This window comes from Tenebrio molitor, chromosome 4 (genome assembly GCF_963966145.1).
Source record: "Tenebrio molitor chromosome 4, icTenMoli1.1, whole genome shotgun sequence".
Lineage (NCBI taxonomy): Eukaryota > Metazoa > Arthropoda > Insecta > Coleoptera > Tenebrionidae > Tenebrio > Tenebrio molitor.
In genome coordinates this window covers 27,257,283-27,272,655 of record NC_091049.1, presented here as the reverse complement: position 1 = coordinate 27,272,655, position 15,373 = coordinate 27,257,283, and the positions used below count along the sequence as shown (strand labels likewise).

The 15,373-nt window shown below is 34.8% G+C and overlaps 1 protein-coding gene across 1 annotated transcript; it reads left to right on the top strand.

The window, feature by feature from the left end:
* Positions 1-4,459: 4,459 nt before the first annotated feature.
* Positions 4,460-14,474, top strand: LOC138129621 (odorant receptor 22a-like). The gene is made up of 7 exons (XM_069045919.1): positions 4,460-5,213; positions 9,284-9,477; positions 9,539-10,059; positions 10,117-10,216; positions 10,276-10,386; positions 10,439-10,591; positions 12,023-14,474. Exons 1-7 carry the CDS (start codon positions 5,189-5,191, stop codon positions 12,086-12,088), a joined length of 1,170 nt encoding a protein of 389 aa, XP_068902020.1. The 5' UTR covers positions 4,460-5,188; the 3' UTR covers positions 12,089-14,474.
* Positions 14,475-15,373: the final 899 nt, after the last annotated feature.

Sequence of the window (15,373 nt, the reverse complement as noted above, 5' to 3'; positions counted from 1 at the left end):
CCATCCGATTTCTAGACAAAAGAATGGTGATTGCGAATTCGATCTTAAAATGAAACTTTAGAAATGAGTTGTGTCGTTTCTGGACAAATAGTACGTAACACATTTGCAAGAAGAGCGGTGCATGATTGATCAAGTTTTCTGTGCTCGCTGCCAGAAAGAAGAAGTAAAGTTGAGCGACTAACAACGCCAAGTAGAAAATAAACGTTAACTTCAGCAGGAATTTACCAATTCTTGTCTGAAAAATGTCGCTACCTAACACACGAACTAGTTTCAAGTGGTCCTCTGAAAAATGCTCATGAGGAAGTTGGCCAGTTATGTAAAAATGAACTAACCAATTAGGAGATTGTGATGCTGATAATCCATAAGTTTTGATTTTATTATAATATGAGAAGAACTAAATATTTTTCAGTCTCTACACTCGCTTAATTTGTCTCTATTTGAACGCATTAAGCAGAAACTTAACTAGAACACTATTCATTAATTTATTTAACTCTTTGCATTACATTATAAATGGATTTATTAATATTTTAAGCTAATGAAGCACGAATGTATTTACAGTGGTTTAAAAAATTACCACTTTAATTGAAAATCATTATCCTCATCTGGTTCAGGTTTCCTGTTAATCGCACCATTTTTGAAATTGACCAATTTATTTTTAAAATTTATTAGCATACTGTATTATCTTGGAGCAATTAAAATATAGTCCATTATATCATTAAGAGTAGAAGTGAGTGTTTTTGTGCTGAGCCCAGAGAGTGAAGACCGAGTCGAAGTCGAGGTCGAACTGTGCAAAGCACAAGAAGACCTTCTACTATTTTATCTTCAAGCGGATTTATTTTCTTTTTCTGCAGTTGCAGTAAAATGACAATTTTCAAATTTTAAGGCATCAGTTGTTACAATAATATGTATTAGTAAAGTCTAGTAAAGTCTAAAGTTGATTTTTTAACGTTGAACGACCATCTGGCTATTTTTGATTTTGACATCTATCATCCATGCACATGGGCGACTCGTGCTACAGCAGTGACATAGGTTAAATATTGGGTAATAATTTCGTTATTTCGCGTCCTTGATTCGACTATTAAGTCAAGTATACAATTATTATTGGTAATTTAAATAATGACTACTGTAACGGTCCGAATAGGTTCGATAAATTAAGAATTTTAATTTTAAAAATAATTTCAACGAAATATTTTAAATACCGTTCATTTGCGACGGAAATGCTGGTCAGTTGTAAATTTTATTGTTGCTTTGTTCACAAGAGTGGCACCACACTGCTCAAGTGAAATCTGCCAACCTTTCTTTGAAATAGCAGGTACGCGTCCGGGGCAAAACATAGCCCAAGGGGAACAAGTGTTCAGGGGAAAGGAAGCGTTGCAATAAATTTATTGTAATTACATGTTCGACAATTTGGGTGGTCCAGTTAAAATCAGGGGATAATTGAATTAATGAATTTGATGTTAGCAGGTTTCAAATTGAGAGAACAACAAAATTAATGTTCATTAGGTTAATTTACTTTTTTTAGCATTCTCAAATTTGTGGCATATTTGTAATTAAAGGGCGAGAATTGCAAATTAAAAACCGAGCGCTTTATCGTAGAAAAGAACTAGAATCGTTTACACTTTTAGTTAGAAAAGTAACAAAGCAAAGTAGAAAGGGAGTCGGTAGAAAACACAGAGGACCGGGTAACGGTAAAGCCAGGTAGTCGTAGAAATCAGACGTGTGAGTGAGAGAGAGAGAATGAAATTTGCGAAGTAATCATTAATTAGAACGGTTTTGGGGAATCAAACCAATGTAGAACAATTTTTAGAAGTAGCAGAACAACGGAACTTAGTTGCATGAAATGGCACTTGCGTAACAGCGTTTCAAGCCCAATTTAGGTTTCAAAATAAGGTTAATTTGTTTCATTTTAATTATGTTTGTTTCATTTTAATTGTGTTTGTTTTATTTTAATTATGTTTGTTGCATTTTAAATATGTTTGTTTCATTTAAATTCTGTTTAATTCTTGGTGCTGATTTTTATTATTGTATAGAGTCGGTAATTCAGTGTTCCTGTAAATTCGGTTTGTCCCATTTTAATTGTGTTTGTTTCCTGATGCTGATTTTTATTATTGTATAGAGTCAGTAATTTAGTGTTCCTTTTCAGAGTTCTAATTCAACAACAAATTATGTATATACGGTCTGGTCCTAACAAAAGTGTAAATTTAAACATTTAAAATAATGGTGGAAAAACGGAAACTGTAATTTCAAAAGTTTTAGAGATTTCGAAAAGGCGTAAAGTAGAACCGAGCTGATTGGTCACGTTGGTCAAGTAGGGGTTGCGAAAGTGGGGTGCGCCAGAAATGATAAAACCGATTGCGGGACGGGAAACAAGGCTTTTTTTGATTGACTCGGGGTTTGATCTCCAAAGTAGCCGGAGGTACGTTCAGTACTTCCAGCAGCCATTTTGTGACCACGTTCTTTACATTTACAAGGTAAATTATTCCTCTAATTTTTGTACATTATTTGCAGCCGCGATTTAATTAGCCCAACAGCATTTAGTTCTTTATCGTTCTAACGTAAAGATGATATTATTTTCTTGGAGCTTTTGATGACCACGTGACTCTTAGAATCTTGAATTAAATTCCTTATAGCGAAGTATGTGATCTTCTTGCATTTACCGATTGGGGAAACGTGCTCTTGTCAAGGGGAACCATTATGCAATTGTTATAAAACATTTCCATTCATTATTTATGTCTTGGATTCTCGAGTTCGGGAAGCTACCGCCAGTGTCCGTCGCACTCAATTAGCTGTGGTCCGGCATAAGTGCACAAACTGCCATGTCACCCGTAAACGGGACAGTGACCAAACTAGGCCAGCTGACACGTGAAGAGAGGTACCCTTTGGCCCTGTTAGAACCCTTTTTTCCCTTTTATTTTCGACCACCGGAGTAGACCGGGGTGATCTATGAGATTCCAGGGCATCGCGTTGGGTTCAATTTAATTGGGGTAATTGAAATCTAAATCGGATCACATAGTTCGCATCTCCAACTCGTATAATGCTGTTCGCGCCATAAACTCCTATATTTGCCCAGCTTAGTCATTTATTCATGAGTCAGATCTCAATTCGAGGGCCGCGAGTCAAATCTCATTGGGTCAAATTTCCGCCAACTTCTGTTATTAAAGCCATTTATTTATTTCTATCATTTGTTGGGACCAAACGCCACCATACTCGATTATTTGTTAAATAAAATTTAAGTGAAGTGTGCGCAATCGTTTTAATTTCATCTTTGAAAACCGTCCAAAGGTACGGCCTCTCATTAGAGCCTAATTAAAGAAAAATGGAAAATAATACACAACGTAGGATCCATAAATATTTCTTTCTCATTGTTTTTGTTTCGTATTTTTCCGCAAAATTTCATCTGAGGGAATGCGGCAACCAACAATACACCAAACGAGGGAGAAAAAAAAATCATCGAGGAAAAGTCAAGGAAGTCGAAAGGTTACACTACTTTCCCTGAAAATCATAGTCATCTTCATTATATACAGGTAGATGTGTTTAATTTTGCGACACCCTGTACAACAGATCAGAATTACAATTGATGTTTTAGTTTTTTGCGGACGCGAGCAACATCCTGAAGCTTCGAATTAGTCTTGGGATTTTATTTAATGTCATCGTTGTTACCACATTTTGTCACGCTGGTCAGATCTTAATCGATCAGGTATCTAGAAAATTGAACTTTTCTTTATCAACATTAATTGAAACATTTTCAGAGTAGTTGCATTTTTGACACTTCGACAAAATGTTCCTGGTACAACTGGAACAAGAGAAACAAGACGGTTTTACACATTTTCATGACGAATTGCTTAAAACCATTTGCGATCACTTTTGCTGGAATAGTTTTAGACTAAAAATTGGCACTTGCTGTAAGAAAGAATTTACAAGCAAATGTGCAATAATTTGTGCAATTTATGTTTTTACAGATGTTTCGCACAGCTTGTAGTTATGTTCTGATTTTCTACAACTTACAAAAGGCTGCTTGATCTGTAAAGATCCAATTATGCCATACCTATTTTCAAATTGTTATTTCTGCTCAGTTGCGTTTTAAAAATATTTTGAATATCTGAATAATTAAATAGTTAGGTACTTATACATCTTGAGTCAGACTAATATCGCCGACAGGTGGCGCCACTGGCGGTAGTTTTTACCGCCGGAAATCTGTCTACTAGTTTGTTTAACGTTGCGAGGCTGGCGGCACATCCAAAATTTGTGTAGGTTTTCAACGCCAACTGGGATGGGACAATCATTTATAATAACCCTGTATATTAAAATTGTTACCAACAGTTTGACATTTCTTCTTTTGTTTCAAAAATTGTTTTCCTGTTTTAAAAATTGTTCACACATTTATGTACGAGTATCAGACCTTTTACCAACTTTATGTAAATTAAAAAAATAAAAACTCAAATAATGTAAGAAAGAAATTTGCCATCATGGATCATTACAATCATAAATTTCTAAATTGAAAGAATTAAGATTTGACAAATTTTTACTAAACCAAACGTTCACCTTTTCTATGACACTCCTAGTAACTCGCTTACTCTTGGGGGTGGTTGAAAGAATTATGTAATAAATAGTGTTTCAGAATTAAAGTAAACTGTTGTCAAAAAACAATTAAATCTTCAGCTCTAATCAAAAATTGAGCTGTTGGAAAGTGTTGATCTGATAAAAAGAATGATATAAGGAAAAATTAATATTTTAGAGCCTATCCATTGATTTGTCCGTTGTACACACATTAGCCAGACTATTAGCTGGAATAATTAGTATTTTGTCCAATCGATTGGAATACATAATAAATAATTTTATTATTATTTTAAGAAAGCGGTGCATGCATGTACGAGAATTTACTACCATCGGTGAAGATTATTATTATCATCATCATCATTATATTGCTATTGATACGTTGATATCAGTCAAATGCAGTCATTTGAGATAAAGAGATAAAATAAAAAAAATGTCTGTTGATGTTACAATATTAATTAGTTCTTTCCTGAAGTAGAAAGGAGAATCATGGACTCGCTTCAGTGGTAAGCTGTCTACGACAAAACTCAAATGGTTCGACGTTTCAAATTTCCTAATTAGACAATTATTTCGCTATTTGGGAAAAATATTATTTGATGTCCGAATGTTCGTTGTACTTTACTGAATCAGAAAGATGAATCGAGTAAATCCATTCGATGGTAAGTTTTTCACAACATCTAGTTATGATAAATTCCAGAGTTTCATGATCCCTTTGTGGAATTGAAAAAAAAGTTTATCATCAAATGCTTTTCCAAATTATCAATTTTAAAAGACTCCTATCTGAAAGCACATGCTTTAAAATTGAAAACATATTTTAAGTTTGTAATAATATGAGGATCTAAATCTGCGGGTATTGTTTCTCCGTTTTTACAACTTTACAAAGTGTTTTAAAGGCGTTGTTTTTATCGAAGACATTTTATTTTTTCGAAAACTATGCTTTCTGCAGACCCATTAATAATGGAAAACTTTTCATAAAGCTGCTTAACTAAATTAACCCAATCTGTTAGAAACATTTCTTGAGTAGAGTCTAACTTTAAAATATTGTTGTATAATTATTGAAAAAAATCCCTGAAATACAGGGTGATGAAAAAAAAGTGCCCACGACTGAAACTTAAATGTCCTTTTCTGTCGAAGTATTGTGAAAATCAACACAAAAAGGGTCTAAAAACATTCTTTTAAAAATTAAACAGCTTTCCTAACAGTACAAATTGGCAATATTGCACTTTTTTTTCTAAAAAATATTATATTCACGTACTTCGCCGTATCTAAGAAATCAATGCTGATGACAGATTCTGTCACCTGCATAAAAATAAAGCTGTCATGTGGATATGAAACAAAATTTTAATTTACAATAAATTGAACAAAAAGGTAAATGTTTCAATTAAATCTTATAATAGCTGTTCGAAATTTCTCCCACCAACTTCAATGCACAATGCTGTTCTTCGAACATTTATGGTATTAACTGCTGCGTTGATTCTTTCTGTTAATTCCTCTAAGTTAGCAGCATGACCGGGGGGGGGAGGGGCAAGCAATCGCGCTACCTCTACCAATCCATCTATTTGGATAAGTCTCGTCACATCAATCCCGTACTATCCTACCCAAAATGTGGAGGGGCACCATCCATTTGTAGCCACATTTGCCTCAAAATTGCAAGGGGCAAATCTTCAAGCAAAACTTGAAAGTCATTTTGTAAAAATTGTAGAAAATTTTCTGCATTCACTCTGGCAGGTAGCGTAAAAGGTCCTACGAGGTTATTATCAATGACCCCAGCCCACAAATTAATTCCGAAGCGGTGCTGATGTGCACGAGGATGCACAGCGAAAGGATTATGATTATTATGTTAAATGTTTTGAATAAACCTAGGATCGATTCTGTGACGTCCAAGTAGCCATTCACAAAATTCTACTCTGAGGGGATAATCACCTGGACGAAGAGCTTGCACTTTAACATAGTGATAAGGACGATAATGTTCGTCAGCCAGGATACCTTGTACCGTGCGATAGATAGTCTACGTGAAACTCTCGCGCCAATCCTCGTATACTTCGTCCTGGCGCATTTTCAATTGCTTCCAAAATAGCTTCCTCCAAAACTGGTGTTCGAACTTCACGAGGTCTTCCACGATTTACATAAAGAGGCATTATTTGGCCGTTTTCTCTTAATCGCTGCATCAATCTTCTTATTACCTTAGCATCTGGATGACGTCGTTGAGGGTACAGTCTTGCATAGTCTCTTGCTGCTTCAGATGCGTTATCATTTTATGCACCCAAGCAGAGTAACATGTATGTAGACATGTACTTATGTGTTCGTTAAAATTGTATGCCATTTTTTCAGACTTTTTGGAAAATTGACAGGTTAAATTTGACAAAACCATTAACATTAAAAATTGAATTATTGTTGCTATCGTTTTCAAAAATTACATGTTTCTGTATCTTAGGAGCTTTGCAATGTTGTAATATTGACGAATTTTCTTTGGACCCAAGAAATGGTACCCTAACATCTTTAATAACGTTAGTTGCGATAGACTTTTTGCATTTTTTACTTAAGAACATTATCAACTCGACCAAAATCTAGACTTCAACAATAAAATTATTAGTAAATGGTTAATCATATAGATTTCTATTGTCTAAAAAGGAAATCTTATATCTTGGCGAAGAGTGGACAAATTTAATTTTGGATTTCGAATTCGTGTTTAGTTAAAAATAATTTATAACGTGCAGGTTAGCACGGGCACTTTTTTTTCATCGCCCTGTATATCCTAAATTTTTTGGTAATATAGGGTTAGAAATAGTTATTTGTACAACTAGTTTTTTCACGAATTTGCAGATTGATTAACGAGTTAATCAAGAAAAGAAGTTAAAAAGGGACTTTCATAACGTGTTGTACACACTATTTTTTTGTATATCGATGTAAGTTGAGAAATTTGGTCCAAAAGGATTTATGAAAAATTACAAAAAAAATAGGTATGCTTTGACAATCATCTCCAAGGATATGGAATAAAATGATGCAAAAAAGTACGACTTTTACTACGATTTTTCGTGTAAAAAAGTGCCATTTTCATTATATGCAAAAAATTTCTTTTTTTTGCGTCTTTTATGCAGTTTGAGTCCAATTCTACAAAAATACACAAAAATTTAAAAAAATATAATATCTGGAAAACTGCAGAAATATGCATTAATATGTATTTTTCCCCAAATATATTCAAGGTGCTTAAAATATGCATTTTTATGACGTAATTTCATTCAAAATTTGTTAATAATCCAAAGTTTTGTCTATATACGTCATACAGGGTGTCTCAAAATTCGCGAATTCCGAATTCATAGCGTGGTGGGGAAGGACCCAGTGGAACTCGAAAAATACTTAGAAAAATGAATTCGCTCTTCCTGAAGAAGATATAAGCACTTTAATCTTGTCCAATACATAGCAGGCTTCATATCCACAGTGACAAAATACTATTTTAGCTACGTTGCCGTTCCATTTTTAAGAAAAAATACAAAAATTTAAGATTTTTTTTACTCCAAAGTAAGGCAATTCTTCAAAAAATTGTTTTACGTTATTATTTTTCACAATCATTTACACCATAAAAAACAATAAACACTTTTCAGCCTGTATTTAAGACAACGCACTTCAAAGAGTGCACCTTCAGACCAATGTATCTTTGTGAGGGGAGTCCCGATTTTTTTTTAATTTCCATATTTGGACTACTAAAGTGATCCCCTACAACGCTCTGAAATCGGAATTCGTGAATTTTGAGACACCCTGTAGAAACAAATATGCAATTTACATAGAATCCGAACTTAACTGATGACCTATATTGGTCACTAAATACTAAATACAAAGAGAATAATTACAGTGTTCGATTCAGTTCTCGTCATTAAGAAAATTGTATTTATCGATACGCTTTATGTTGTTACGATTAGCCGCCTGTTATTAATAGCTATTAAGACAACAAGTGTTTTATATGTGTTTTATTTATGACAACTACGAGGAGCGTCTTGACTGATTCCCAGCTTAAGTGGAAGTGAAAATATTGTATCGGGTGTTCATTTAAATTTCCGCTCAATGTTGAAAAGTCGATTGTAAATGCACCACTCGTGTAAAAACATAAGATTTAAACAGCTGATCCGTAATCCGTAGTACGTTCACAATCGACCCTTCAACGCAAACTTTGACCGGAAATTTAAATGAACACGTGATACAATGAGAACTTCCGGATATTTTTTGGTACCATCCCTAAAGAGCCTGCAGGGGCAGCGGTCATAAACGCTCATCTACGTTATTTGTACAAAATAGGGTGGTCGAAGATAAAAATTATTAAATCATTTTCTATGTCTAATACATTTTTGGAAACTGTTTACGTGGGGTTAGTTCGCTGGTTCGTTTTATATCAATAGTAGTGTGCTGTAAGAATTTCTTTATGTGATAAATCACCCCAATTAATTATTAGTAAATATTTCGTAATAAAAGTACCATTAGCATTATACATAGTTGTACGTTGATCAATAACTTCCAAAAACAGCCGTTTCGAGACAGTAGAAAAGGAGAACGCTGGAAAGGAGTTTGTATTAATGCAATAAGGAGTTCCTTTGTTAAACTGGAAAAATTGTGTAGTTTTTTTTTATTAAAAATATTTATCCTTGTCTGAAATATCAGAAGATGACTCAAGTAACTTCTTTTAACGGTTAGTTTTTTGAAGTGACTGATTTATTCGTCAGGGAATACTAATTTTCAGAGTCCGATGATCCTTTTGGGGGGTTGAGAAAAGTATCCATCGACTTTGGCTACCACAAGTTTACAAAGATTTTAAACGCTTGTTTGAGCTTGGCTAGTTGCTGTATAATGTTGCTCTGTTTCCATTATTTAATAGAGAATTACAACAAAGATTTGGTTATAAGATATTCACCGTCATTGATCGTTTCCATCTACGTAAGTAAGAAATATGAATCTGCTTCATTGCATTTTTCAAGTTGTACAATTCCAACCACAGATGATGATAGCGATGATCATCCCCATGGGTCTCGAAAAAAGGTCTCGTTATTTAGCCAGCCAACAGAAACGTCTGTTTTGGTCCGTCGACAGCGCCGGCTCTCAAGCACGTCTTTTGATTTTGAAGAATGCTTCACAAATTAATCGCTTCATCTATCTTATTTACGGAATTTCAGCCGCTTGGAGCATTGTGATGTTACCGGTTTTTGGCAATCACAGAGAATGGATAATTGTTGAATACGTTTTTGACCGATATTTCGGGTCAATTTCGAAGATTTTATACCATATAACATTTTCTTTTACATGTTTTTTTATTTACACATCAGTTCGTCACTGTGGCAGCTTGTTTTACAGGATATTGGAGTTATACTTGCAAATGTTTTTGGTCAACCAACGCATTTTGCAAATTTGCGATGACAAGACTGTTCTTGAGAAATTGACGTTTGAACAACGTGTCCGACACGAGAACGAAACATTCAAAAAGTTGTGTTTGTGCATCGACCATCATGTTGTAATAACAAGGTAGAGTGACAACACAAATTCTAGATAGTTATGTTTTTGCAAAAATCATATTTGTAGGGTAACGAAGGAACTAGTGGAAATGGTGAGATCTGTGATCGCATTTTTTTTGCTTCTAGGTGTCCTAATTTGTATTTCTGCGTTGTACTTCGTATCTTATGTGCGTTTCATTTAATTAGAAAAGTAGGCAACAGACCAGAATGATTGTTAATGTTTCAGATTTTTGCGAACGCGAGCAACATTTTGAAAATTCGATTATGTTTCGCGGTTATGTTTAACGTTGTTGTTGTTGCCACTTTCTCTCAGGCTGGTCAGATGCTAATCAATGAGGTATTTAGAAAATAGAACTTTTCTTTATCAACATTAATTGAAATATTTTCAGAGTAGTTGCATTTTTGACACGTTGACGAAATGTTCCTGGTACAACTGGAACAAGAGAAACAAGACGGTTTTACACATTTTCATGACGAATTGCTTAAAACCATTTGCGATCACTTTTGCTGGAATAGTTTTAGACTACAAACTGGCAATTGCTGTAAGAAAGTATTTACGAGGACGAATTTTTATGTACTCTACCTAGCCACGAAAATGAATTGTCAAAATAAAAATTGTTATTCTAATTAGCTGTGGCATTTTGAATCTGATTAGATAAGTTTCAACAAATATACTGTGCCTGAAAAGTTCTCTGCAAAAAGGAGGGTAATGGGCCATAAGTCATGAATGATCACCGTGTATGGGAATGAAACCCCATCTCTATTCAAAATGAAATTTTGGTTCAAGTAGTTTCGCTGGGACGGCGCTCTATACAGGATGATCCAATATCAATGAAGTTGGTTTTCATTGCCAGGGTAATTGGAGTACTCGAAACAACAGTTTGGAAAGTTTTGCACGATTATTTGGGCATGAAGAAAATGTCTGCATGTTGGATTCCAAGGCTTCTTACGCGAGAGCAAAAACTTGTCAGGAAAAAAATTTCTCAAAAAGATTTGATAGCTTTACAAGCTGTTGATAGCTTTTTTCACAAATTGTTACCGGGGATGAGAATTTTGTGTATCATTGGAACTCTCTTACCAAACAAGAATCGACGCATTGGTTCATAAAAGTTCGCCTCCTCCCAACAGAGTCGTCGGTCGGAACAATCATGGCAACCATTTTGTGGGACGAGGAAGGAATTTTGCTTATTGAATGTAGTCAAAGGCACTACAATCACTGATATTGAAACTGTCTTTATCGTGGCGCCAAAAGGATCTGCTTCTCCATTGCAAGGTCCGTAAAGAACGCAATGTGTTTGACCCGGTGAGGTCGAATGTTTTTGAATTGTTTTGAATAATATGATCTCAGTGCAAATCGAAGCGTGTATTGAATTAATTGAACGTTAATGTAGATTTGGTAGGAATCAAGAGAGACACTAACCTGACGACGTGATGGGCCTCGGAAAGTTTAGAGCGCCTGCCTTAGACGTTGTCGGAAGTTGAACCTTTGAATCCTGGGTTGAATGGAGTTCCTCGAAGTGGCGATTCTTCTTGGAGTTTCGTACCACGTTTATCGATAGAACTCGCGGTTTGATTTCGTGAATTGTACTACTTGTTCGCACTAGATCCGGCTCGAAGGACCAATGTTTGACCCGGTGCAAGGGGGGAGGTAACGGCCCTTTCAGGTAGAATTTCTAGGATTATACACAATGTTCAGGCTGTAATTCCGAAATGTGGATTTACTGAGCTGTGTCATCCACCTTATAGCCCCGACTTAGCACCCTGAGACTTCTTTTGGTTCAAAAATGTTGAAAAAAATCTAGGGGCATAAAATTTACTACCAATAATAATGAGCTACAACTGTTGATGCTTATTTTGTGGACGTAGTTATGTAGATTTTTTTCTACGTGCTTTCTTTCATGGCTAGGTAGATTACATAAAAATTTCCTCGTATAAGCAAATATACGCTAATTTATACAATTTATATTTTACAGATGTTTCGTACAGCTTGTAGTTACGCTCTGGTTTTCTACAACTTTCAAAAAGCCGCTCGAACTTGAAAGATCCAGTTATGTCGTATTACCAAATTATTACTCCTGGTTGGTTGTGCTTTAAACATGTTTTGAATATCTGAATAACAAAATAGATAGACATGTGTTAATGCAATCAAAAACGGATACTTCAATGGAGCATTCTTTGTTAAATGTGTCAAAGTGCATGTGTCACACTAAATTTCTTTTATCTTTATATCTAACGTGATAAACATTTCTTAAAACATTTTCACAATGACATTATTGTCTTTAAAGACGAACTATGTCACTATCGCCCTATTCTTGAAATTTGCAAACATGTATGTACTATTCCGGACACGGAATCTTGGCCACAACTGACATTTAACTGACAAATATAATCTATTCATTTGATTGTAACCACTCCCTAGTAACTTTTCAGTTGCTAGGTTATTGATAGGGAATTTTAGATAACACTAAATCCAGTCGCAGTTGGCAACTCTCGGAGGCGCCATTTTGACAGAAACGTCACGCTCACAGAAGACAGAACGGAGAACGATTTGCGCAAACGTTTTTCGACGTACACTGTGCGCATATCTACAGGGTGATTTACGAGGAATAATGAGCCCGATGGAATAGAAAATGCAACCCACAATACATTGGAACAAAAAGCCGGACATCGAAGCGGTAAATGTCCGGGTTTTTCTCCTGATGAATTGCGGGTTGCATTTTCTATTCCATCGGGCTCATTATTCCTCGTAAATCACCCTGTATAAAATTGAGTTTTGGTACAAAATTTTAGAATTCAAAAAGAAAATGCCACGTCGTCTTGCCAAGGTTGGAACCAAACGGTTAATATTGACTTGTTTCGAGACATTTATTGAAGCCAACGGGAAAACAACTCACAAAGACGAACATCACCAATAAAGTTAACTCTATTTGTGGTTTTTTGTTGTACCTACATTTTGGCTAGTAAGTGTTGTAGTTTGATACCTTCTGCCTTTTCATCCCCTGTAAATCATTTTTTTGAACTTTCTGTCTGATTAGTTTTTATCTGAAAATATTTGTATTAATCAAAATCAATGTTAATTGAAAATTATGTCTTATTGCCAAATGACCATTTCCTTCGTTCTTCATTAATATCGAGAATTGCATGAGGTGATTTCGAATTTTTTACGTTAAATAATCTGTACCTGGATATAACCCCACTTTTCAACAGACGTGATCACAGAATCAGACAGACCTTTTTAGTTTCTCCTAATTCAAATATTGATTTCCGTTATTAATATTGATAAATACATTAAAATCATTGTTTTACTACCATGGTCAAGTTTTGACAATTCTGACATTATCACATCATGTTCACACCACACAAATATTTAGTGTAAAACGCAGTGACGGCTCGTGACCTCTGGGTGAGGTGAGGCCAAGCGTGAGGCGCATATTTTGGAACATTTAACAACGACATACCTAACTAAATCAAATTGGGGATTTATGTTTGATGGTTGATCTACCTATGTTACCTTACCAAAAATAAAAAATGTGCACTTAACCAAATCAAAATAACCACGGAAAATGACACAAAGGTGACCAGCATAGAACAAATTATTATTCAAACTGTTACTGAATTATATTACTTGGCGCGAAGGCGCCGCGTCGCGACGGCCCGCTGGAGTAATAAACTGGCGTGATCTTTACGTCATTTTTGGGGGATGATTTCCTATTGGTTAAAAGGCGCGCGTTAAAAAATATGGTGTAGCTCAATGCATGCAGCCAAAATTGTAGAACGACAGTCCACGATGCTCACCGAGAGGCCCGGAAAATTTCATACCACCTAGCAGATAAACGATTCAATGGGAGTCTCTTTTCTCAGGAATTAGACTATAATACGCATGCGCAAAGTGACGTAAGTGATGGTGACGTAAAGGCGCGTACAGACTAGGCGAACCGAGCATGTAATGTAACATGTAATGTAATGCTCGTCGCAAAATTGGTGCCACGAACAGCCGACGAACCGAGCACACAACGAACAGCTATACTCTGTCCACTGATGATAGATTGCGCGCTTTTTTATAGACACAGAGACGAGTGTCTACACTTTATAACATTTGCTATTTCATTAATACTCGAAGAATAAATAATTCCAACAACAGTTTATAACAATTATTGAAAATACCTGTACTGAAACTTCATTTAGAGTCACAGCTGTAATTCTGTAAACAACATCATAGGCATAGGATAACTACTGGCTGGATGAAGAGTTTTGTATTTTTCAGTGCGTTATGTTTTTAAGTGATTTTTTTTATAATCGTCTCAGTTCAGTTCGATAGTTCCGAGGTTGCGTGTCATTACAGCTACATTATACAGGGTCGCTAAAAAGTATGGATTCAGCTAAATATTTTCAGAACGGTTTAGCAGAACGCATTGAAATTTGGCACACAGGTAGAACTGTTTAAATTTTATCATCTGATAGTTTTTTCAATTTTCTAACGTCATTTATTTTGAAGATGCAAAGCTAACTTGGTTTTTTTTAAATGGCACGGGGAATTTAAATGTAATATTTTTGAAAAGAGTATTTTTTGTGAATTCAGTGAAGTAACACATGGCCACATCGCCGCCATTTTGAAATTTTTTTTTTGCTTAAAAATTATGTATTTCGGGTTTAAACTTTTTATCTTTTTTATTAAAATGTATCTGTTTCAGTTAAATGTCTTACTTCTACACTTATTATTTATTTTTATTAATTTTTTGGCCAAAGTGCAGGCGGCAAAGAATTAACAATGGCTAAAAAAACATTCCAAAGGTCAAATTCAAATTTTATTAATTCGATAATTTTTTTATAAAGTTTCGAGTAAATTAAGATATGCATGTGCTACATCACTGGATTCACAAAAAAATATTCTTTTTAACGGTGTTAAATTTGACCTCTCGTGCCATTTAAAAAAAATCAAGTTGGCTTTGTATCTTCAAAATAAAAGATGTTATAAAATTGAAAAAAATATCAGCCTATAGAATTTAAACACTTCTAGCTGTGTGCCAAATTTCAACGAGCTCTGCTAAACCGCTTTGAAAATATTTAGCTGTATCGATACTTTTTAGCGACCTGTATGTGATAAGAGTGATAACGAAAAACCATTAGCTTTAATTCTGTGTAGTGATGCAATAAGAATTATGTGGAATCTGATGAAAAAAGAGAAAAAGGCTCGACGAACTTTATAAAGATTTAAAGTTCCAACATATTAGCGGACAGCAGTTATAAGTTATAAGTCCTACTACCAGTTAAAATAAATACACTTTTTTCTGTTACACCCTGTATACAATGTGGTGATAAAGTAA